Source organism: Plectropomus leopardus, chromosome 17 (genome assembly GCF_008729295.1).
Source record: "Plectropomus leopardus isolate mb chromosome 17, YSFRI_Pleo_2.0, whole genome shotgun sequence".
In the NCBI taxonomy this organism is placed as follows: domain Eukaryota; kingdom Metazoa; phylum Chordata; class Actinopteri; order Perciformes; family Serranidae; genus Plectropomus; species Plectropomus leopardus.
In genome coordinates, this window is record NC_056479.1 from 14328233 (window position 1) to 14353493 (window position 25261).

The window sequence follows — 25261 nt, forward strand, 5'->3', positions numbered from 1 at the left end:
CTTGAAAATTAAGTTAACTGACAAGACAAATCGAATCCAGAAAGCTCTTGGTACAGTACATACATGGACAAGACATATTGTGAATTTCACACAGCATACAGCTGTGTCTGACTTTGTAGTTAGAACATCCACAAGGTCTTGATGTTATAGTATTGTAACCTTCAGACACTCTGGAGCCTCCTCACATGCCTGCACGCAGACAGTGAAGGACTGTGAAGGCCTCTGAAAGTACATAAACCATGACATGGCTAAATCTTACATTCATACAGTTATTACAACTATACATGATGATAAATACTTTTATATTGAATAATTTTTCCATGACACCTAATCTAATATGAAATAAAGATCTTGCATACCTGTCGTATGAAAGTGTTGCAAAGTTAAAAGTCTGCTGAGATAGAAATTTGTCACTGGTTATCCTTTATCCTGATTAATCAGTTTACTGCTATCTAGAATATGTTACTTTTTAAATTTTTTTCTCATTTTTCTACTTATAAATAGCTCCTCTTTTCTGCTACTACGATGACCTAGTTTCCCTTTGGGCGTTGTTAAAATTTAATCAAAATCTAATCAAAAATGATCTAATCCTTTAACGTATCACCATCACATCTTGATCAAACAACCACCTTTTGATGATTTATCCACCATCAGCTGGTTTTCTTTGACCCCAGGTTCCGAATGCGTCAGGTGAACATTGTGGGCACCAGTCCTCCCAGTCAGCCCTCCAGGAAAATTGAGACCCTGCAGGCCCCTCCAGACATCGCCCCCGCCAATGTCACCCTGCGCACAGCCAGTGAGACCAGTCTGTGGCTTCGTTGGGTGGTAAGTTGTGAGTGCACATCAGGTCTGACTCAGGGTGTATGAAGTTAGCAGAGTTTTATTAGATTATTATTAGCTTTAGATATGCATGTCTGGGTTGTTCCTATTCAGACTGGGCTGGATAAGGTATGCCTTTGAATGCACATTAGATATTTGAAATTGCTGTCTTTTTGTCCTCTCGTTGGTGGAAAATCATGTTGGGACTGAATTGGCAAAATGCCCTTGGGATATTAATTGGATGCAACATTGATAAGATAAGCCTTGTTAAATCAGATTTAGGCAATTTCATTTTGCCCATTCAAATAAAAAAAATCTAATTTTTTCATATATCAAAAAAAGTTTGACATTAAATGGTGACTTTCTCTATGACAGACGGCTTCAGCAGCTGAATCACAAGCATCCCTTTTGTCGGAAAAACTCAATTCAGAATTTGGCACCACTTTATTATGCCTTAATTGTGTACTTTTTTTGTCATGAAATGTTGCCTGCATTCTTCTATAAATGTGTACTCTTGGGGCTTCATATGATGAATACAGCTGATGGCAACGATAATGTTTTTGGAAAGCTGTGCGCGCTCTGTCCTTGATTATTGCTGCCTCCTGCGTCAGCATTTGGCCAATGTATTCTTTGCTACATCTGTCCATTATCATCACCGTGCCAGTGCCTGAGCAGTGCCAGGCAGGGAGAGACAGAGGCGAGGTGCGCCTGCAGCTCCTGCAGGATTATAAAGAGTGCACGTCACCTGGGTTTAACAGCAGATGGGTGTCAGCTGTGTGATATGACTCTTCAAATTAATGGCAGAGCTTAGTGATTGCGAGCCTTTTCCAAAGCTGTGTGTTAAACTGCAGTAAAAGTTTGTGGTCCACACCGTGCATCTAGAAGTCTTTCACTTCCATGGAAATAAGCCCAGTGCATATTTAGGTAAGTGTTCTCACTTACCATGCTCACTAAGTGTCAGTGCAAGATGTACTGCAAACCAAATAGATTCCTACTGGCTGAGTGAGTTTTAGAGTGATTGCAAACACCCTGAAAACACTTAAGCACCGCAGCTAATTTCAATATTAATGAATCTCTCAAACCTCTACCTGTGCCCTTCTCAAACTTTATTGCCTGCTACATATTAAAATTATATTATTGATTTAAGAGATTTATTGAATGTGCTATTATTTTAAGACAATGGAGTATTACCACATTTTATTAAAACCACTAAGTGCAGTACTGAGCGCTGAGAGGGTTTAAGCTTCTCTTTCCATATTGCTTCTCATCATTTCTGACAACGCCTCTTAGCTGTTGTAAAATCACTGTAAAATACAGCCTCTCATGGCTTATTGCTTCATTATGCACTCAGTTATGATGTCATTTATATTGATCTCGATTGAACTTGGGGAACAAAAACAAAACAAAAAAAAAAATCCTCTTAGCCTCTTCCAGAGTGGGAGTACAACGGGAATCCAGATCTCGTCGGCTACCGGGTCCAATACTCTAAAGCCGGATCTAAAGGGGGCGTTCTCTCCCATGTCATCATGGACCGGCTGGAGAGGGAGTTCACTATCGAGGACCTGGAGGAGTGGACAGAGTATGAGGTCAGAGTTCAGGCCATCAATGGTATCGGCTCTGGGCCCTGGAGCCAGCCAGTCCACGGCAGGACCAGGGAGTCTGGTGAGGAAGGCAACATAAATATGCCAAACACATGCTTCCATCATGTTTGAAACATGCTAAACTAAATCTTTCACCTCTTGCTACAGTGCCCTCCAGCGGCCCCACCAATGTGTCAGCGTTCGCTACCACATCCAGCAGCATCCTGGTGCGATGGGGGGAAGTCCCAGAGGCTGACCGCAATGGACTCATCCTGGGATACAAGGTCAGAGAGCAACAGTCATCCCCCAGCATACACCATTCATCTAAGCATGACCTCTTATGTTAGAAAAATATGTGCTAACAACATCAATATTTAGCAGACTGTGTGCTGCTCAATCACTTTGAAAGCCATAAAAGCATAAAGAATGTTACTGTTACCTATTTCCTCATCAGTTGAAATGTCATCTGAACAACATGTCTCAGGTTGTATATAAGGAGAAGGACTCAGACACAGCTCCCAATTTCTGGGCAGTGGAGGGCAACACCACCCACACTGTCCAGCTGAGTGGTCTGGGCAAGTATGTCCTGTACGAGATCCAAGTCCTCGCTTTCACACGTATTGGAGACGGAAGGAGCAGCTTGCCGTCCATTTTAGAGAGGACCCTGGATGACGGTAAATATATCCATCATACCATCATCATTTTGCATACTGCAGTTCATTTTTAGTTGACCACTGCATAATGTTTATAGACAAATTAAATTAACTTTGGTATGTTTTTTTCATACTTGCACTCAGTTATGTAATGTTTGCTTTCATGGTTCTTTCCTGCAACTTGATTGGAAGATGTTGCATTGCTTTAAACAAAGTGGATCTAGGGAATTTACTATTGACTTGCTGGGACTGAAAAGCCTTAACAAGATTTGATTCAGAAAATGAAGGGAAATTAATTGAGTTTTAGCACTCTTTAAACAACATACTTCTTAAGCTTTGGGCTTTGGGAAGATTTCAAGTTCAAGTCCAACTGAAGTCATGAGTGTTTGGTGTTAAAATCCAAGTTGAGTTGCAAGTCTTGATTTTTTTTTTCTTCAAGTTAAGTAGAAAGTCATCAAATTTGTGACTGTAATCTAACTCAAGTCAAAGTCATGTGACTTGAGTCCACAACTCTGGTGGCCATGTGTTCTAAGACGGTTTCTTTGATTCAGTTTTTATCAATGGATTTATGCCACATCCAACACTTTATTCTGATTTGTCATTTTGGTCATTTTTCGTGTGACAGTACCAGGCCCCCCAGTTGGCATCCTCTTCCCAGAGGTCAGAACCACCTCAGTCAGGCTCATCTGGCAGCCTCCTGCGCAGCCTAACGGCATCATCCTGGGTGAGTTTACTATATACAGACTTTCATCTATGACCTGATATATCATCATGAGACTGAATTTTCCCTCAAATACAGTCTTGTTTGATTTTGTCGTGCAGCTGAATTGTTCTCTTTGCACAACCTTTTTTTCTCATGATTTTATATTGATGTGAGATTGTACTCTTAGCCTACCAGATCGCATACAGAAGAAACTCTTCAAACAGCAACGCAGCCACAGTAGACGTGCTGAGCCCCAGCGCCCGACAGTACACAGCGACTGGACTGAAACCAGAAACAGTTTACGTATACCGCCTCACCGCTCAGACACGAAAAGGTTGGGGTGAGGCAGCTGAGGCTTTGGTGGTGACCACAGAAAAGAGAGGTAAGTGTGAAAAACTGCAGCTATTTAAATTATTCACCTTGAAATATTATGTTTGAGAGTGACTGTGTGTGTGTTTGCCCTTCAGCCCGACCCCAACCCACGAGCCGTCCCGTAGTGCCTCAAGAGGAAGTCCAGGCTCGCAGAGTTCTGTTGTCATGGGAACCAGGCAGCGACGGCCTGTCCCCAGTGCGTTATTACACGGTCCAGTACAGAGAGCTGCCGGACAGCAACTGGACTGTCCATTCTGCATCAGTCAGCCACGAAACACACTCCTACATTGTGGACAGGTAGATGTGAAAGTCCCCTTTTTCCCCCCCCCCCCCCGTCCACAGTCGTCGTTATTCAGTTAGAAAATAGAAAGTGAGCAGGGCAGAACATGCTGTATGTGACACGTGTATTGCAATCCTCTTCTCTCTTTAAAGGTTAAAGCCTTTCACTTCATATCAGTTCCGTGTGAAAGCCACCAATGACATTGGAGACAGTGAATACAGCCAGGAGAGTGAGGCAATCACTACACTTCAGGATGGTAAGATCTTGCAACTGAAGTAATTACACATTAACCAGAACATGTCACCATGTAGCCCACAGCCATTATCCGCTGATTTTCTGTTCAGTTGTACAAGAACACTTTTGAAATTGTACGAACATGCCTTTACATCAATGTTTTGACTTTGGATTTTCACAGCGAGTGCTTTACGTCAACAGCATGTCTGTTTACTCTCAAGCTGTTTCCTAGCAGACTGTTTGAATTATATATCACTCTGCTCAGCTGTGTTGGTTTGCTAACACCAAAATTCTCTATTTTTCCCTTATCTTCTCCAGCTCCAGACAAAGCCCCGACAATTCTGTCCGTTACACCTCACACCACCACGTCTGTACTGGTCCGATGGCAGGTATGCTGTATAATTACTGTGTTTTGAATATGTCCAAATTTGGTGAATATTGGGTACTAAGCAGAATTCTCTTTGCAGCCACCTTCTGAGGATCACATAAATGGAGTCCTGTTGGGGTTCAGGGTCAGGTACCGCGAGTTACACTATGACCGGCTACGCAGTTTTACTGTCCGTACAGTGAACAGTCCCTCTACCAACTGGGCTGATCTCACTGGTGAGTTCACTGGCTCACTCCTTACCCATCAACTGCTTCTGGATCTGTACAGAATATGATGCCACCTTGAGCCTTGAATGTTCTTACTTTAAATCCAGGTGTTAAAGGTCCAGTGTGTAGGACTTAGGGGCATCCATTTGCAGAAATGGTATGTGATAATCATAATTATATTTTCATTAGTTTAAAATCTCTTGAAAATAAGATTTTTTTTTCATTATGTTAGAATGTGCTATTTATATCTACAGTTCTACAGTAGCCCAAAATGGACAAACCAAACACTGGCTCTAGATAGGGTGATTTGCATTTTTATGTCGGCCACCATGGCTCTCCCACACGCTTGGCTCACGGTAAAAGTTGCAGTTCTGCATCCTCACAGCTAGATGACACTAAATCCTACACAGTGGACCTTTAAAGCTACCAGTAAGAACAAAACAAAGTTATTTTATTTAACATGGGCAAAACAAACAATGTGTCAGTCACTGACGATCACTTTAGGACTGAAACTCATTTATTTTTGTCACTAACAACGGCTTTTTAGCTGAAATATGTTTGCTTTTTCATTGCTGATTGTAGCTTTGTAGGTAAAAGTCATTCATTTTTATCACTGACGTGGGCTTTTTGGCATTGTTTTTGTCAGTGATGATGGCTTTGTTACTGAAATTTGTTCATTTTTTTAACTGATGAGGACATTTTAGCTTTTTTATGTCACCGGCGATGGCTTTGTAGTCGAAATGCATTAGTTTTTGTCACTGACAATGGTTTTGTAGTTTGAACACATTCATTTTTGTAACCGATGTTTTCTTTGTAGCTGCAATGCATTAGTTTTTTCGTCACTGACGAAGGCATTTTAGCTGAAATGCCTTCGGTTTTGACACTTATGATGGCTTTGTGGCTGAAACACGTTTGTCTTTGTTCATTTTGCGCACATTAAGTACGAAAAGTTATTTGTAAGTGCTATTGTTTTGTTAATTTTAATCCTTGCCACAACCAGACATCATTGTTCAAGATTTGGTGTTGTACATACTACCATTTTTCAACGTATAGGCTACAAGTAAAGCCTGCTGTGTTTTTTTTTTTGCTAAATAGACAAAAAAGTCAACTAACACTGCTAATCTTTCCCAACCCTGCAATTTACCCTTGTTTTCTTATCTCTGCCCATTCCCTTTCCAACTTCCAGCTCCTTACAGCATCAGGAACTTGAGTGAATCCTCGCTCACCCAGTATGAACTGGATAGTAAGTCTTCTATCTCTTCATGCCTCTTTTCCGTCACTCTCCATCTGTTTGCATGTCATCTGTTGCATGAAAATATGCCATTTGTATAATAATTTACAGCAACTGTGCTTTGCGCCATCCTCCCACTCAGTCGTATCCGCTGAGGGGCCGCCGCTGAATCTTAAGATGCGTATATGACTTTAATCTCTCCAAGCTGCCCTGTCATTATTTCAGCAAGCTTTCTTTCTTTTTAATCGCTGACAAATCTTACCCGTGTCCCCGCGACAACCCCATCTTTTCATCACTTTGCCTCATAATTCCACACCACCGTCTTTTTGTTCAATTTGTGATGTTGTCTTGCCACGGGCATCACTATGGCTGTGTGTCTCTCTGGAGTAAATTCTTTTTCGCTCTTTTATCTTAACTGTTCTGTTATAATGCTGCCATGGGTTCTCTCCTCGCAGATTTGAGTAAACACAAACGCTATGAGATCCGTCTCAGTGTGTATAACGCTGTGGGGGAGGGTCCCAGCAGTGCACCACAGGAAGTGTTTGTTGGAGAGGCGGGTATGTTTCTTCTGTCACTGTGCAGCATGTGTGCTACTTACCTTTAATCTGTATTTCTTAGGTGTCAAGCAAGTTGTGATTATTGTTTACACTGCCACATTCTAGTACCAACATCCCCTCCTCAAAATGTGGTGGTCCAGTCCTCAACAGCCACACAGCTGGATGTCACATGGGACCCTCCTCCTCTGGATGCTCAGAACGGGGACATACAGGGTTACAAGGTATCAATAATGTGCATTTTTTTGGTGTTACCGCAAATCAGCCAAATTTACATCATGCCTTTCCTCTTTTTTTAGATTTTCATTGAAAAATCCTGAACTCTGTAATTCTGTTTATAGATCTATTTCTGGGAGTTTCAGCTCCAGAATGAGACGGAGCGCTTGCGAACTCTGTTCCTGCCGGAGCTCGGGGTGAAGCTTAAGAACCTGACAGGCTACACCACCTACATGATCAGCGTGGCAGCTTTTAATGCTGCAGGGGATGGGCCCCGCTCCCTGCCCACCAGAGGGCGCACTCAGCAAGCAGGTGAGTTGTGGTAAATACAGATGTGGTTGAGGAGATTATAGTGATAGTTAAAAAAAAAAAAAGAGAGGCCAGTGGTGTTTTATCTTACAGCTTTGATCTTCTGCCAACACCATGTAGCATTTCACAGCTCTGTGTTTTTTTATACCTCTGTCTCTCCCTCAATCTGTCTCCCTCTGCCGTCTGCACAATGATACTCCCGATCATGTTTAACCTTATTGTTGATTCATGGTGCTCAAGTGCTTGTGTGGAGTGGTATCCCAAGGTCAGTCTTCTGTTCAGTCAAGAAAAGGTGCCTACAAAAGACTCGATGAGTACTTTCATTTTGTGTTGCACAGAACTGCAAACTGCCCAAACAATGTAAGACCCATTCTTTCTATTCACTAAGAAATAGAACATTTTAACTTTAGAGTTTAGTTTTCTCCTGAGAGACATAGCAGAAGAGATCAGAGTTGTCTTGGCCCCTTCATCCAGGACAAGCCACGAGGGTGGAAGCCTAATGACGACGGAGAAGCAGTGAATACAGAGTGCGGGGGACACATGTAGATTAGTTTCTTGGCCGCAACTGCACAAAGACGTCTGTGTTTACCAGCGAGCAAGAGTCCCTCCTCTGCGGTTTCAGCACAAAAATGGTTTACAGTATAAATTTCTCTTGTCTTTTCCGCCCCCTTGAAGGCTGTGACATTGGCAAGGGGTACAAAGTGCTGAGAACTTAAAAACACAGGCAGGAATTTTGGCTCTCTGCACCACAGGGTACTGGGAAGTGAGCCAACACAAGCTTTTGTGAGTTTTATGCAGAATTGTGGCGAAATCCTGACACTTAGCTGGATCTGGGTTGGGTCAGCAGGCAGAATTGTAAAAGCTCTTCGTTCAAGGTCACAGAGTGATTTTGTGTTGTTTGCTTTTTAGTGACGGTTTTGCAACAGTCATAGGATTTTTTTTCCAGTTTTGCATTGAATTGAGCTGTACACCACTGTATCTGGTTTTACACGCACAAAACATTTCATTATTCATGCTCGGATAAAGAACAATGAAACCACTTTCATCACTTTTATAGTGTTTCAGTTTCATTTTATCTAGCATAACAGGATTTTTTCAGAATATATCTGATTGTCTTCTGCAGACCATGAGTGATGCCTTTAGATTTTCCTCTGTCATACTGGCCAAAATCTCCTTTTGATGACAGTGGAATTGACCCAAGTTTTTTGAGAGTTTGGAGGAAATGGAGAAAGTAAAAACTAACTAACTAACTTAATACTAAAAACAAAGTATTATTTTTTTTAAAAATCGTAATTAATCACAGAATTTCAATAGTTCATCGTGATTAATCACATTTTTAATTGCTTGTTTTCAATTCCATTATTTTGCATTTCAAAACAGGTTTGAAGTCCATTTTGACAAGGTGAAGCAATTCTTACCAGATACATGTCCGTAAAGGGGAGACTCAAGGGTACCTACACGACCCTTTTTCATTTAGATATCTGGAAGAAAAGGGTTAAGGGACCTTTGTGAAATGGCCATTCCATTTTTCCATTGCCAAAATTGAGCCTAACTTTGGAGCATTATTTAGCCCTCTTCCTGAGGAGCATTTTTTTTTTTTAAATAATGTGTTAAATTAGTATTGCAATTTCTGGAAACTGACTCCTGTATATGAAAGTCAGGAATAGCTGACATAAAAATTGTTGAACAAGTTGAATACAGTATTATAAATATTGAGGTCCTGTCCCAGTATGTGCCATAATAACAGAATTCTGACAAATACACTGAGAATTTACAAATGTCGTCATGACTATGCACTATAAAGCCTCTTTTATGCTGCCTGGTCATTCTGTATATAGGATTTGATTGTGGAATTGGGGGACAAAGTTGTGTCACCTTCAAGCTGTCACAGGAGGTAATAAAAACGCCAAAACAGGACAGCCAGCAGACGAGATCATGGGTGGGATGGATGTAATGTTTTGATAATGTGTTATGTGTGTGACCCACCACAGGAGATTTAAAAAGCAGCAGTTAGGGATTAACTCAAAAAAGAAGAACAGCAGCCATAAATTTCCAAAAATTATTAAAACAATGAGATTTGGGAGTTCCTTACCCTCCAAGCAGTGGATGAAATAAGCCGTCAAATAACAGAGAAGGTATTGTAAATGCCATTGTTATTGTTAATAAAGTGCTGCTGAGGCATATGTGATGTGTCACAAGAAAGGCTGACTAAGGCTGTTTTGGTGTTTGGGTCACCAGATTTTGCTGTGAAGTAAACACACTGACTTACACTATACTCTTTGAAACACAGAGATGCATACATGCTGCAGCTGCACAGTATGACTCTATAATAACATTATCTTTTTTTTTATCTGCTTAGAAGTGGTAAATTTACTGTTCACAGTAACTTAAAACCATACAGTCTCTGACTTTTGTTTGATATTTAGTTTCTGCAAAAAAAAAGTTTGTGATCTGCCATTAGGGCTGTTAGTTTGCGTACTATATTACATTAATGTCACTGTCACACTGAACGTCCTGATGAGCCCCGTTCTAGCTTTAAAGCTTTATATGAAAAAAAAAAAAAACTTGAGTCATCAAATCTTCATATTGAACTGCCAAATATGATTCAGCTGGCATAATTCTGAGCCGGATACAGCCCTAAGGCTAAAACCGTTGTGTTAGATGTCAAGCCTGCAATTCCTCTCTTGGTTCTGCCATGCCAGCATGCTATCTAAAATCACAAACTGGAGTGGGATAATGCTGCCGTTATTTGGTTCTGTGTAAAAATGCAAAGGAGGCATCAATAAGAGACATTAATAGTGGCTCTATAACAAGATATCTGTGTAAAAAAAAGTTTAAGGTGGTATATTCAGCTAACTGAATTGCACTTTTACAGTTGAGTAGGCAGAGCAGGTCGTGTTTTGTCTCTGTATTGTGAAGTGATCCAACTGTATTAATCACTTATCTTCCTTTCTTCCCCAAAAGCACCAAGTGCTCCCAGCTTCATCCACTTCAGCGAGTTGACCACAACTTCAGTCAACGTGTCCTGGGGAGAGCCTAAGCAGGCCAACGGCATCATTGAGGGTTACCGTCTGGTCTATGAGCCCTGCACCCCAGTCGATGGTGAGAAACTTCGCCGGAAGCCTAATAACTCTGCCATGCTTTGACTTTTCACAGCTGGCTCTCTCAGACTGCAATTTACAATCTCTTACCCAGTTACTATACTCTTTTTAACTCGTGCTGCTTAAGCTCACGCTCTAATCTGCTACAGATGAGTGTAGGCCCTGCAGTTACATATATGGCATGGCTGATAAATATGTGTTAGAATGCACTGGTGAGACTTTGCACAGTTTCCTCTCTCACTGAAAGAAACATGGCTAATAGCTGGCTAAGTGTGGTTGCCTGGACCAGATTGTCAAGTAATTGGGAGCAGAGGTGGAATGCTGAGCTGAGGCTGCTGTGGTCCCTCGGCTATCCGCTAATGGACCCAGAGCAAAGCCTGAACAGAGCAGTTAAGACAGGGAATATCAATTGGTCTATTATAAAAAGGTCCTGGTGTCTCTTCCTATCTGGATATCTAGAAGGCTGCTGGATAATAGACCTTTTCTGTTACATATGCAAAGATATGCATGTCTCTGATGGTCCTTGAGTCGGTCTGTGTTAGTCCTCTAACTCTTTGTGAATTTGTCTTTGTCTGTTCAAAAAGCTTTGCTATTTGTCGCTTGTAGAAAGCAGCATCTAGATTCTTAGTGTTTCTTGTACAGACTCCTCTCCTCGCACTCCAGGTGTCAGTAAGATAGTGACAGTAGATGTGAAGGGCAGCGCTCCCCTGTGGATGAAGATTAAAGACTTGGCTGATGGCGTCACCTATAACTATCGCATCCGGGCCAAAACTCTTACTTATGGCCCTGAAGTGGAGGCCAACATCACCACTGGGCCTGGAGAAGGTGGGACACAAAATCTGTGATCAATCACTTCTTTTTTCTGACATTAATGCCACGAATATCATCTTTTAGAGTGCCTTGTTAACTTGTATTTTTTTTTATCTTCCCAAGGAGCCCCAGGCCCTCCTGGAGAACCCTTTATTTCTCGGTACGGCACTGCCCTCACACTGCATTGGACCAGCGGTGATCAAGGCCGTGCACCCATCACGCGATATGTCATCGAGGCCAGACCCTCTGGTGAGCCCCTGGAAGAATTAGCAAACAGGCCTACCGGGTACAGGACTAATGGCCCAAATTGAAAGAGGAGGGCCCTGGCTTTCACCTGCAAAATGTCACTCCAATTAACACATACTGGCCAAAAAAAAGATTCAAAATGACCACAAAGAGATGCAAAGGAACTGCAAAGAGACACACAACAACCACAAAATTACTAAAAAGAATTAAAATTACCTAAAAGAGACACAAAAAACGATTACAAAGAGGCACAAAACCAGAAAAAGATGCATTACAACTACAAAGGGATGCAAAATGACAAAAAATACTAAACATCTATGAAGTGTGTGTGTCTTGCTTCTGTGTCGAAGAGGTTGGGGGGTGGTGAGCCGCATACAAAAAGAGTCTTCCAGTACCTGAACTAGTGATTCCTACATGATGACAGCTTTCATTGTGAATATAATCACCTATTTTCTCTTCTTGCCTTCAGATGAAGGACTGTGGGACATCCTTATCAAAGACATTCCTAAAGAAGTGACGTCCTACACGCTTAACCTGGACATGTTGCGAGAAGGGGTCACCTATGACTTCCGAGTAATCGCAGTCAATGACTATGGCTATGGGTCACCTAGTGCTCCTTCCCCTTCTATATCAGGTACCTTAAACTGAAAAAAATAAATCAACAGTGAGTTAACAAAACAATACATGCTTTTTGGGGTGTTATAAATATCTATTATTTGTTATGTTTTCAGCCCAGAAAGTGTCTCCCTTCTACGAGGAGTGGTGGTTCCTAGTTGTAATCGCCCTTGTGGGCCTCATCTTCATCCTCCTCCTTGTTTTCATCCTCATCATCCGAGGCCAGAGTAAAAAATACACGAAAAAAGCAGATTCAGGTACGATACACCACTGTCTGCTAAATTTGCTGCTAACATCTCAGTTCCTCAGTCTGCTTCTGCAGTGCAAGCTATCGACTTGAATTTGTCATCCTCTTGGACAGCTCTGCTGAGAATTGCATTTTAACGATTGCACATCCGAAGTCTATTTTAGAAAATGGGATTGTGAAGGCTCACACAATTAGACAAATTACCTGGGTTCTCTTAACATTGTTTGGCTGACAGGGGAAGGATGAGCGTAAAGGTTACCGGTGAAACAGCTTACATAGGCAGGTGAATAAACATTATTGTTCATGTTTAACTGCAGCGACGATCAATACCGGGATAAATGGCTTGGCAGTGGTTTAATGCTCAGGTCATTAGTCAGACTGAGAGTAATTATATAACTAGAGCAGTAGCAGCTCTTACACCACTGTATCAAGAAGCCAATTTTCATGATTGTGAATTATCCCAGGTGACAGTGCTGCTCCTAGAAACTCTTTATCAGAGTTCAAACCCAAAAACACAAGGTAGGGGATGTTAATCAGTGTTATTTGACTTATAGTTAATACTTCACATTATGGTAATCACTGTGAGGGCATCTGGGACTAATATTTTAGATGCAGTGTTGTAACCCAGCATTATTGAGGTAGTAGTGGAGTTGGACAGAAGGGTGAGATGGGGAGAAGGAACATTTTAGGGGGGGAAGAGGAGGGTTCGGTCAAGCCTTCTGCCTCGTACCATTGACTTTTTAGCACAGTCAGCATTCAGCAGGGTGCCAGGGTTACCAGGGTCAGTAAACAGGGCTTGGCGAGACCAGTCCAGACAAGGATTGTGTTTGTGTGAGGATACAAAGAGGGCTTCTTAGCCCCTTTAAACCCCTCCCCAATTTTCTCAGCCATGAAGCTGATGTGTGTGTTTGTTTTACTAGAGGTCATGACTGGACATTGGGCCTGACTGACTGTCTAAATCAGCATCTTTACTTGTTTTGTACGTATGAATTGAAGATGACATGATCAATAAAATGCCTGGATACTTGTTTTTGATTAAAATAACTGAAGTTAACCATGGATGGATTATTGAATGGGCACAAAGTTTCAGAGACCCCCCCCCCATTTTTGCAAATCAACAACAAAAAGATGTTAAAGTACAATAAAGTCTATGTGTCTCGCTTCCATGTAGGAGAGATAATGGGGTCTTCTGCATGTCTGTGCCCAGGGGCCCATTGTGTCATGATCCGCCCATGAAGTTAACCGTTCAAAAGTTGAAGCCTTATTTTTGAGTTTTATTATGTTGAGTTCAACTAATCCTTAAGACTGACACTGATTCTAGATTTGACAAGGGATCACAAATCGCTTATGTCATCCCACAACCCACACAGTGTCGTCCTCCTACCCCTGTCCAGGCACCCACTCCAACTGCACAGCCCTGCCTCTGACCCACGGCGAGATGGTGCGCCTGGACGAGGGACGCTTCCCGGCCCTTGAGCTCAACAACAGGCGCCTCTCCGTGAAGAACTCCTTCTGCCGCAAGAACGGCATCTACACACGGTCAGTCACTAACAATCACAGGCGCTCAGCTGAACATTGCATCCATTTCTTGAAGATTCCACTTCTCAAACATATTGTTAACTCAGTTTTTTCTCCTACAATCCGGTGTTACATAAGTGTAACTTATACAGGCAGGAATTAATAATGTAGTGTTGTGTTTTCCCCCTCTTTTCCCTGACAATAGTCAGTCTTGAGAGAACAAACCCAGCCTCGAGGAGCCCAGCTGCTGATTTGAGCCTGCTTCCGCTCCCCTTGTTGATATTCAGTGATTGTGTGAAGCAACAATTTATATAAGGGGAACAGCACAATACCAGCTAATTAGCATTCATGAGCTTCTGCATGGCTCTTTGTCTGTCCATCACCGCTGTGGACAAAGGGTGCTTATGGGTCAGAGCCGGCCATTTTCTTTTGGCCTCCAGCCCAGAGTTCCTCTCGAGTGCAGTTCTGCGAGAGCTGTCTTGACATAAAGTGCAACACCCTTGGTATGAGAACACGTCCCTCTACCCGTCAGCAGGACTTTGGCAGGCAGGCAATGTTTAGTTAAATGTTAGATAAGACGGATTTCACAAACTCTGCAGTACAGGAAGCAAGGGGAATGACCTGTGTAGAGATATGGGTAGTGGGGGAAAAAGTATCCAGTTCATTTACTTAATTAGAAGTACTAATACCACTCTGAAATAATCTGTTACAAGTTAAAGTCCTGCAGTAAGTACAATCAGGAAAAGAATACTTTAAGTATTAAAAGTAAAAGTATCCAAAAAACGCCCCAAAAGTGTATTTTTTAAATTAGAAATAACGCCTCAAACCTCAAAATTATTAAAAAGAAGCAAAAAACCCACTCCAAAACTCCTAATTGTAAATAATAGGATACAAACACTGAAAAAACTCAAAATGATTTAAAAATATAGAAAAATACCCCCCAAAACCTCAAAATTGTAAATAAAAATAGAAAATGATCATGTTTATCAAAATAGTGTATTGATGGGTTAGGGTTATAACAAAACATCATATTTTAAAAACTCTTGTTAGGTTTTTATAGGAAAATTTTAATTAATAAAGTAACTAAAGCTGTCAGATAAAGGTAGTAAAGTAAAAAGTACAATATTTCCCTCTGAAATGTAGTGGAGTAAAAGTATAAAGAAAAGAAAATACTCAAGTAGAGTACAATTACCTCAAATTTGTGCTTAAGCACAGTACTTGAGTAAATGTTGGTTACATTCCATCACTGGATGTGGGTCACATATTTGGTGACTGGATGGATGGTGGTGGTTGTGCTGGGGGATGTGAGTCCCGAGTCTGCTTCTTGTCACAGAAAAAAAAAAGAAAAAGATGTTGGTTTTTGCACATTATGTTGGAATGTGCTAGAAGGGTTGCAGAAGAATCTGTGCTGTTTTTCTCCTTGACCAAGGAGGCCAAGACGGGGATCAAAGGGTCTTGAGTTGTGCCGTCTCTTTTGAAGAGCTCCAATCTGCTGCCGTACTCTCTGCTAATGATCTGTGGACTAAGGAGGAAGAGTGGGAGGGATCCCTGCGGGATATTTGAAAGGGTGAGGGAAAGAGGGATGAATTAGACAGATAAGGCAATGGGAAAAATACAGTGCTCCTAAATAATTCAAAGCTCACTGGCAGCATTTTGGAGTCTGATCGGTTGCAGGATTCATCGTCCTTCCCCTACACACACGTGTCTCCATCCTTTTTATGTCTGACTCAACCTTGTCTGAATTCTTCATAGATGTTTTTTTTTTCCACAGTCCGCCCCCTCACGTCATCCCCTTTAACCCAGAGGAGATGTCTCTTTGTTGTGTCAACCCTTTCATGGCCGTTGTCATGTTGTGTCTTCTAAGCTTCCTGTTCTTGGCATTCCCGGTGATTTAGCTCCCGCATATATCTCAGTACATATTAATTTTTATTTGAGAGGCCGTCAAGGTTGTCTGCTTTATGCCTTAATATTACCCTTGACATCCCAGCACTTTATGCCTGTCTAATCTGCCCCCACATACAACGTTTTCCTTTTCAAATCATTTAAACATTTACTTTCATGCCATTCCTAGTTTATTTAATTCTTTATAGTCTTTTTTTTTTTTTTTATTCTCAAAACCAACGATGCAAACTCTCCTCTTTATGCTGTGTTAGCCTGAGTTACATCCTGAGCCCACTGATGTAGCTCAGTGATGTGAGGGTAGCGATCCAGATTTGGCCCTCTGACCGTCCAATTCAATCTCAGCAGACCTTGAACACAGCAGCAGTCATTACTTCAGAGGAAGAAAAATAATTGTCTTCGCAGATGTTTCTCTCTGCTTTACTTTATGGACTTAATGACTGGAGATAAAAGACGAAGCTAGGAGTCTTTTTGCTTGACCTATGCTCATAAAAGAACTTTATAATAGTTTGCTATGCTCAGGGACATGTGCAGCTTTTCTGCAGGAGGTTTGTATCTGTGACTGTCGTAATCTGTACTGCAATTCAGCTCTAATCTCACAAAGAATCCTTTCATGAAGATGCTCATAAGTCGTATTGCCTCCATGCAGGTAATAGCCATGGCCATTATGTTTTCGGGTTGGCCATCCATCCATCTGCATGTATGTCCGTCCTCTATTCGTCATATTTTTAAGAACGCCTTAAAGGGATACTTCAACGATTTTCAAACAGCTTTGTATCAAAACAATGTGGGTAGTATGTGTGAGTAAACTTTCCTCCATCTAACCAGTGCCTTGATATCCCTCCACCCCTCGACAAAACATCGTCAAACTATGTCAGTTACGTCATTTGGCAGTGTTTCGCCAGCTCTTGGGGCTGCTGCGTGAACTACAGGCTATACTTCCGTGTTTTCGTATTGCCTGGCCTGTACTCAAAGAGTATACAGCTGATCAAGAGACACATCCAATCCTCTCTCTGTCTCTCAAACTTGAACTAAATATTTGCATCTTTCTACTGCATAGTCAGCCTAGTTTGATGTGAGGGACTTCTTTATATTGGTGAAGTATTTCTTTAAGAGAATTTCTTCAAATTTGGCACAAACGTCCACTTGGACTCTACAATGAACAAATTTGAATTTGTTGGTCTCAGGTCAAGATCACTGTGACCTTGTGTCTATCTCATTCTCATAAAGCAATATCGTTGGTAGACCTTAAGGAAGTTTCCTTAAATTTGGCTCCAACGTCCACTTGGACTTAAGAATGAACTGATTAGAAATTGGTGGTCAGCAGTCAATTGTCAAAGTCCCTGTGACCTCACAGAGCATGTTTTTGGCCATAACTCAAGAATTTATATTTAACTTCGACAAAATTTTATAAAATGATGAAGTGAGGACATTTAACATCCAAAGCGTTAAAGGTAAACTTCACTCTGACATCATAATGTTCTGCAAAAACACTTTTCTGGCAATTACTCAATGTCATAACTCAGGAACCAAGGGGGAGACATATGGTCAGGTACTGAGTAGGTGAAACTAATCTTAGGTGTCCACCTTGAAACTGTGCTGACTGCATAGATCTTCTGTCCTGCCAGGGGGAAGTATTCATGTTTTCTAGGATGTAAACAACTGCAAGGCAGTAATTCTAGTTTATACAGGATCCTGTTTGTGCATTGCATGACGGTCGATGTGAGCTGAACTCATGCAGCATCCTCTTGCCACTGCTGCTGACTGACACTGGAATGAAATGGCAAAAGAATAAGACCAATTATAATCCCATATTCCTGCTTTGTGTAGAATAGTGGCTTCCAGGAATACACAAATAACCCATTTTGTGCTCATCTAAATGAAGCTATCATTTTAATTTTCATAATCAATGAGTCTGTGCTGAATCTGTGCATGTTGATCCCACTGAAGCCCCTGTGGGATGTGAAGCTTCTTCATTTTTGGAACTATTTTTCCGTCCTTGATTAGTCATCCGAGTGGTGTCAGTCACAGAAACAACAAGTCCTTTTATGTATACTCATATTTGTTCACAAAGAGGAGAGAGCTCTTGAGTATCTGTTTGAGTGTCCCAAAGGGAAAAATGATGCTGATCAAATGCAACATTTTTCTTATATAACAATGATCTCTCTCTCTTTCTGTTTTACTTTCTGTCTCACTCTTTCTCTGTCTGCTTTTCTCCATCTGTCCAGGTCTCCACCGAGACCTAGTCCTGGAAGCCTGCACTACTCAGATGAGGATGTCAGCACTAAGTACAATGACCTGATCCCGGCAGAGAGCAGCAGTCTGACCGAGAAACCCTCTGAGATATCTGACTCTCAGGTAAGCACCAACCCTGGCTTTCAGCCCATGTCCGCTCCACGTCCGGAATATTCAATGAACATAAATTAGAAAGTAAAATTCAGCTGTTTGAATTTCTCAAAGTGACAAAGTCCTCCAGGGCAGAGTCGTAACCTTTCCAAACTCCAAAAAGTACTTCTCTCATTCCACTTTTTTCACATTCGCTGTCTGTCTTCCAGATAACCTCCCATCTGTTTTGTCATAATCACTGCTTTTCTAGATGCAAAAACTAGATGGCTGTCTAATTATGAACCAGAATCTCTGAAAATGACAGTCAGCAAGACATTTGCCTCAAGTGGATAACCTCGAAATTAAATATCCTCTGTTAGTCATGGCTGACATCTCTGGATCTGACTTTTAATACTGATTTCTCCCATGGGAAGGAAGTACGGGGCCAATTCTCATGTCTCGTGTGTCTTGAAATGTCTTTGCAACTAATTAATTTTCCTCCAACAGGAAATGTTGTATTAATCTGGGCTGCTGGGTCTCAGATGATCATGTGATGATGTGAACAGCTCAGCGTGTGTGTGTGTGTGTCTGTTTGTTGGAATAGGGCGGTCCTGTGCAGGGACAGGGAGGTTAGATGTGATGAGGGACGATGGGTACAAAATGCGGAGATTGTAGCAGATCGTGAACATCTGTCTTCCCACACTCGCCCCAGGTCTCCCTGGCCAATTTATCTGGTACCTGCACAGTCAAAACATTGTTCAACCCAGTTTGAGCAAACACCACTCTCGTGGGAGACACAAACTGGTGTTATTCTTTTCCTCCGCATGGCCTCCCACTGTTTACCTGCCACTTGTGCAAATAAATGGTGCTTGAACATCTGTTAAGCCGTAGTGTCTCAAAAGAGCATTGGATGGGAAGCCACTTGTCAGGCACACAAATGTGCCAAATGTGTAGTGTTTTCTGCGAGAGTAATTTGCTCGCTTTTCTCTTAACTGTTTGTGTTTCTCAGACAGTTTAACATGCTGGAGCGGCGACAGGATTCACCCACACAAACAGTTGTAACTTGCAAAACTGATGGCTTAATATGACAACAAAAGGAAATGAGTCCAGTAAACGTTGTCTCTGTCCAATTCTAGGACACTCTTGTGTATGCGTATCACTTCAGTGCTCCACAGAGCTATGGGTGAGCTCCTTTGTGTAAAAGAAGGTCAATAGAAGTGATTATCTGCCCTGTAGAGTTGCATCTGGATTAAAGGAACAGTGTGTAAGATTTAGAGGGATATATTGGCAGAAATGCCATTTAATACAATAATTATGTTGTTGTTTTCTTTTTAAGGGTAGTATCACCTAATCATAATAATCGTCTAATTTTTGTTATCTTGGAATGAACCATTTGTAACTACATAGGGAATGGGTCTTCATCCACAAAGTCTGCCATGTTAGATCACCATGTTACTACAGAGGCCCAAAACGGACAAACCAATCACTTACTCTAGATAAGGCCATTCTCATTTTCCCATCAGCCACAGTAGGGAGCAGCCCCTCTGTGGTAAGCCAAACAGCCTCAGAAAAGAACATTTTTTAAGTGAAATTGCCTTAATCAGTGGTTTTAGGAGTTTGGACAGGGTCCACTTGTTTTGGAGAGAAAAAGACCTCTGTAAATAATTTGTCTTCCAGTAAAAGTCTCCCGAAGGTATGACTAATATGTTTTCAAGGAAGGAAGGTGAGCACACATTAGCGGCACACCTGCAACAAGCCAAATAGTGACAGAGAGAAACTAATTTGTAACGTGACAATGCTTTATTCAGTGTTTTTACTGGTTTTAATCACCTGGTCCATTTATTTTAGAGTGGAAGAGTCCTCTGTAAATAATTTGGCTTCTGGCAAAAACCTCCTGAGCAATTATACCAAGGAATCCTAACCACAAGTTAATATTTGGCACACGGGAGATGTTTCAATTGATTGTAATCTGCAATCCTCACTGTTAGATGCCACTAAATCCTAGACACTGCTCCTTTAATTGATTTCCAGATGTCTCTCGGTAGAAATATCCTGCTGTGTTATGCCCAGTATTGTGCAGTTTGACAGTAAGGGTGCTGTATTAGAGTTAGCCTTGATTTGAGAACATGGAAATTTAGCTTGTAAACACCCCAAATATACATTTATTCAATAATCTTGCTGTCTTCTAATGCTTTTTCCTGATTGACTCGCAGGGCAGCGACAGCGAATATGAGATGGATCAGAGTCGGCAGAAGACCCACTCCTTTGTCAACCACTACATCAGCGACCCCACCTATTACAACTCCTGGCGGCGGCAGCAGAAGGGCGTCTCTCGTCCGCCGGCGTACGGCTACGCCCAGCCCGAGCCCCTGGTGGAGCAGGAGTCACGGCAGCACCCGCCACCTGTGCCCCCTCTGCCCCCACTCCTCCCCCAGAGCGCCCCATCTCCGCAGCCCCAGTGCCAGGGCCAGGGCACTCTGTTCAGGTCTAAGGGAAGCCGGACTCCCACCCCCTCCCTGCTGTCCTCCGAACCTCCCAGCCAGCACAGCACCCTCTACAGGCCCCCCAGCAGCCTGGGCTGTGCCGCTCAGGCACCTACCGCGGGCTTCTCCTCTTTTGTTTGACACACAGCTCTCCTTCCAATAACAACAGGACCCTGAGGACGAGTCTTTGATTTTGTTGTTGTTGGTTTATTTGTATTTTGCTCTTTTTTCTCTTTTTTTCTGTCTATTTGACAGAGTTGTTGCTCAATATTAAGCATTGCAGGCATCTTGAATAGCGTTTTCTCCTCTGTGAAGAGTGTGTGTGTATGATTGTGTGTAGCGCGTATGAGTGGTTAATCCATGTGATATGTATTTTATGAAAAGACAATCATTTGAAAGTTTTTATGCGTTGCTTAAGTAACTTTATTTGAAGGTACAACCATGTGAACAAGGGAGAACAGAACCCGAGGTTCTGAAAAAAAAGAAAACCTTGTTTTAAAAACACTGTATTATTGTTTAATATGAGAGCTTTATGGAAAAACAACCACCTTAGAACCATATAGAGTACGGACCACTTGGCTTGCTGAGACTGGACAATGTGAAAAACCAACTCTGATGGAATAATGTGATGTTTGGACAAAGAACAAACTGATAGTGAGAAATGAACTCTGACTTTGGAGACAGGCACTCGTGGTCACCGTGGCCCCCGGCTGCCTTTGACTTTCTCAATCTGCCTAATCATTGTTGGAACTGCATTACGTGTTTACTCTATGTACTTGTCTCATATTGTTTACCAGATATTTATATCAATCAGCTTCAAGCTAAACATTCTCAGAACATCACTAGTGACAATGTTATGAATCACATTAAAGCATTGTGGCACCTTTATAGTAGTCTGGGGAATGTGTTGATTGTGTGCTGGTACTCATGTCAGTAGATATTACAAGCTAAAACAATTTTCTTACTGTGCATCTGTTTGCTTTTATGTTAGTCACAGAAAATGACTGAGAACCAAAAGCACAAAGTAGTTTTATCCCATCACAACCACATCAAACATGATGCTATTAATAGCTGTCAAAGAAGAACAAAAATAACCGGTTGCTGAGACATACAGAACAGTGACCAAAGTGAAAAGATTTTTTTTACAGAACATGTTTCCTTGACAACACTCCAGAAAAGACAACATGAAACTTACAGACTATAAAAATCAAAATAAGAAAGCTGACATACTTTCCAATCTTGGTTTGTTGACGAGGCTGGTTAGCTTCATGGTGAATCTCTGTTTATTTAAGAAACGTTATTTAATAATTGATAGCAAAAGGACACAAGTATTGTACATGAAATGCATCACCGAGGATCGACGTGTGACTTCATGTGTATTCAACGTGTTACAGTGTAACATGACATTGATATGATGACTGAAAATGTGTTTTATGCTCGCCGTGCAGACGTATACATATGTTAATGATGAGATGTTTTCTACGACTCTTTTGAATATTGCTGGTTCTTTACAAAAGTTGAATGGGACATTGCTGTGCTGGAGGTGGACATATAGTGTATAAAACTTAAGACAGTCGCTCCGAAATATCATCTGTCAGATTTTCCAATGTGAACATCACTGTATATCATGAAGGAAACATTATGGACCTATTCATGGTAGCTCTCTAAAATAAATTATTCTATTTTGTAATGGCCTTTTCTTCATGCCTCATCTCAATATTTTAGAATATAATGTAATATTATACAGAATAATATATATAGGCAAATGTGACTGATGAAGCTCAGCATAAATTCAATCAGGAAGACTGTCTTTATGTTTCATTTATTCATAAATCTTTCTCTCTATCTGCGGGCTGATTTTTTTTTCATAACTCCATTTACATTTTATTAGGGTCCAAAGTTGCACATATTTATGGCAGGCAACTTGAGTGACAGGCTGTCTGCATGGTGTCGCTGCATTTTGTAAGTGAGATACACCCCTTGCTCATCCACAGCTCCACCCCCTTGTCTCCTTGTCCCCTTGTTTTTTCTGGCTGAAAAAAACAAACATTATGGTGACGGCCAAAATGGCGAACTCGAGGCTTTAAAACAGCAGTCCACAAACCAATGGGTGACGTAACTGTAGCTACTTTCATTACTGAAATAGAGGGGAGTCATAGAGGGGAGTCACTATTCTACTATGGTTTCAATACTGCCCTTTAAAATATATGACGCCAAAGACTATTCCCATTTTTCAGACTTTTGTGCTATGTAGGCTACGAAAATATTCTTTCACTCACATTGAGTTCTTCCTGATTAAGCTTTACATGACAGAGTGGTAAAACTTTGCAACAGCGGTATTAACTAAGGGTTTTAAAGGACTCATAAACCATATCAGACCCTGCAGACAACTGTTTTACACAGACAGGCCTAAGTGGACCTATTTGCATGGTCTGAAAGACAAAGTGATTATAGGTGACATTTGATCCTACAGTGCATAAATGACCTGATTCTCTCAGCCACAAGAGACATAATTGGGATGCATAAGAGCATGAGTTACAGGGAAGAATTTGAAGAAGAACCTGATCCGGTGCAAGCATGCTGAAAAGCTGGGGGAGGGTGGGAAAGTGTGCCTGGGTAATCTCCTTATTTCAGGCCGGAAAACATTGATCTTAGGCAAGGCAAAGGAGGGGGGGGATCAGGCTGGAAGGTTTTAAGGGAAAAGTCAAGTCAAGGGTACATTTTGTTGGTGTTGGAACATTTTTATTTACTCTCATTAAAAAAGACCCCCCCAAAAAATTGGCAGTATAAATTACACTTACAGATTGTTATCTTACGGATAATAGATTATTATGCAAATTGTTTTACTTCTGGGTTATCAAATAAAATTATGATGATGTGAAAATTCAATCTTAAAGGTTTTCCAAAAGAATTCCCCGAGCATGAAGTTTTCAGATGACAAATCACATCATATCACATCTCATGTATACTTTATAGCTCAACTTGTTTCTCCAACAAAACTAAAGCTCCGTTTTTAAAAACTAAATATGACATACTGCTTTGTAACATTTTCAATAATTCTATTTTGTAACTCAAAATTATGGTAATTCTTCACACTCAACGCTACTGTGACTATTGTTCACCTTCGCTCAATTCACTGCGAGGAGGCGCACAGAGTAATCTTCTGTTCACACGCTCAGACACAGCTTCACATCAACAAATCTGTTACATTTTTACATTTCAGCTCAGTATCTCCTCATGGGACCGACTTATACAGAATGCGTCCTAATTCTGACTGCGCTTGTTGGAGTGCATCAAAGCAATTTTGCAACACAGCTAACTCAGCCTGACTGGTGACTCCAAAATGAGGGCAAATCATGGTGTATAATACTGAAGGAAATTGGACGTTACAGCTTTTAAAAAGTTTTAAAAGTCCTCTGGTTTAATGTTATTTCACCTACAAGTCACATATCTATCACCATGCTGTCAGCTCAGAGTTCTTTGTAAAAGTTAGGACAGTCAAGGGAATGAAGATTATGCATCTTTTTCTATTTTATGAGCATATTCAAAACCCTCAATTGGGTTTGATAATAGACTGCCCTCTGCAGGGTGGTGTGCTGAAATTGGCACACAGGGGAGATTAGGGATTGTTGTAACATGGAAGAGTTGTAACACTTTCAATTTCTCCAATCAGGAACACATATAAGCACCACCTGATTCACTCTGCACATGCTCAGTTTAGTCCTTGGTCCTCGTGCTGAGGTAGCTCCTGTGCCAGACACAGCTAAGTGTATGGGTAAGAAGGTGTTTTGTTTGTTTGTTTGTTAGTTAAACTTCATTTTTTGTAATAGTATTGCCTGATTTGTAGAAACACACATAAGTTTTTAATGCTAACTATTGCAAGGTATGCTAGGTCATGGCTTTAAGATTTTGGGAGTTGTCATTGCTGATGTTTCAGCTGTTAGCTGTAAGGTAAGCTAGTTCCTGGCTGCAGAGTCTTGGATTTGTTAGTGCTCATATTTTAGCTGTTTTAGCTGTTAGCTGTAAGGTAAGCTAGTTCCTAGCTGCAGAGTCTTGGACTTGTTAGTGCTAATGTTTTAGCTGTTAGCTGTAAGGTAAGCTAGTTCCTGGCTGCAGAGTCTTGGACTTGTTAGTGCTCATATTTTAGCTGTTAGCTGTAAGGTAAGCTAGTTCCTAGCTGCAGAGTCTTGGACTTGTTAGTGCTAATGTTTTAGCTGTTAGCTGTAAGGTAAGCTAGTTCCTGGCTGCAGAGTCTTGGACTTGCTAGTGCTGTTTCAGCTGTTAGCTGTAAGGTAAGCTAGTTTGTGGCTACATAGTCAGGGTTAGTTGTAATAATATGTAAAAATTGTTTTAACTTAGAAGCAAAAATTTACCACAGTGATTGACACATACAACAATTATGTTAAAAAGTAATTCAAAAAAAAGCTTTATTAAACTTACTGTGTGTGTGTGTGTGTGTGTGTGGGTGTGTG

At 41.3% G+C, this 25261-nt stretch overlaps 1 protein-coding gene across 1 annotated transcript in view; it reads left to right on the forward strand.

Moving 5' to 3' along the window:
- sdk2a (sidekick cell adhesion molecule 2a) overlaps positions 1 to 21126 on the forward strand; it is a 49845-nt gene extending 28719 nt beyond the window's left edge. The window contains exons 23-44 of the mRNA XM_042505662.1: positions 675 to 825; positions 2244 to 2481; positions 2568 to 2683; positions 2884 to 3073; positions 3678 to 3776; positions 3943 to 4137; positions 4223 to 4424; positions 4560 to 4663; positions 4960 to 5030; positions 5109 to 5244; positions 6422 to 6478; positions 6922 to 7023; positions 7129 to 7244; positions 7362 to 7548; positions 10510 to 10647; positions 11310 to 11471; positions 11580 to 11705; positions 12172 to 12336; positions 12434 to 12574; positions 13935 to 14103; positions 18210 to 18339; positions 20520 to 21126. Coding sequence (XP_042361596.1) covers positions 675 to 825; positions 2244 to 2481; positions 2568 to 2683; positions 2884 to 3073; positions 3678 to 3776; positions 3943 to 4137; positions 4223 to 4424; positions 4560 to 4663; positions 4960 to 5030; positions 5109 to 5244; positions 6422 to 6478; positions 6922 to 7023; positions 7129 to 7244; positions 7362 to 7548; positions 10510 to 10647; positions 11310 to 11471; positions 11580 to 11705; positions 12172 to 12336; positions 12434 to 12574; positions 13935 to 14103; positions 18210 to 18339; positions 20520 to 20930 — 3406 coding nt within the window. The 3' untranslated portion in view covers positions 20931 to 21126. The remainder of the gene's footprint in view (positions 1 to 674; positions 826 to 2243; positions 2482 to 2567; positions 2684 to 2883; positions 3074 to 3677; positions 3777 to 3942; positions 4138 to 4222; positions 4425 to 4559; positions 4664 to 4959; positions 5031 to 5108; positions 5245 to 6421; positions 6479 to 6921; positions 7024 to 7128; positions 7245 to 7361; positions 7549 to 10509; positions 10648 to 11309; positions 11472 to 11579; positions 11706 to 12171; positions 12337 to 12433; positions 12575 to 13934; positions 14104 to 18209; positions 18340 to 20519) is intronic.
- Positions 21127 to 25261: the final 4135 nt, after the last annotated feature.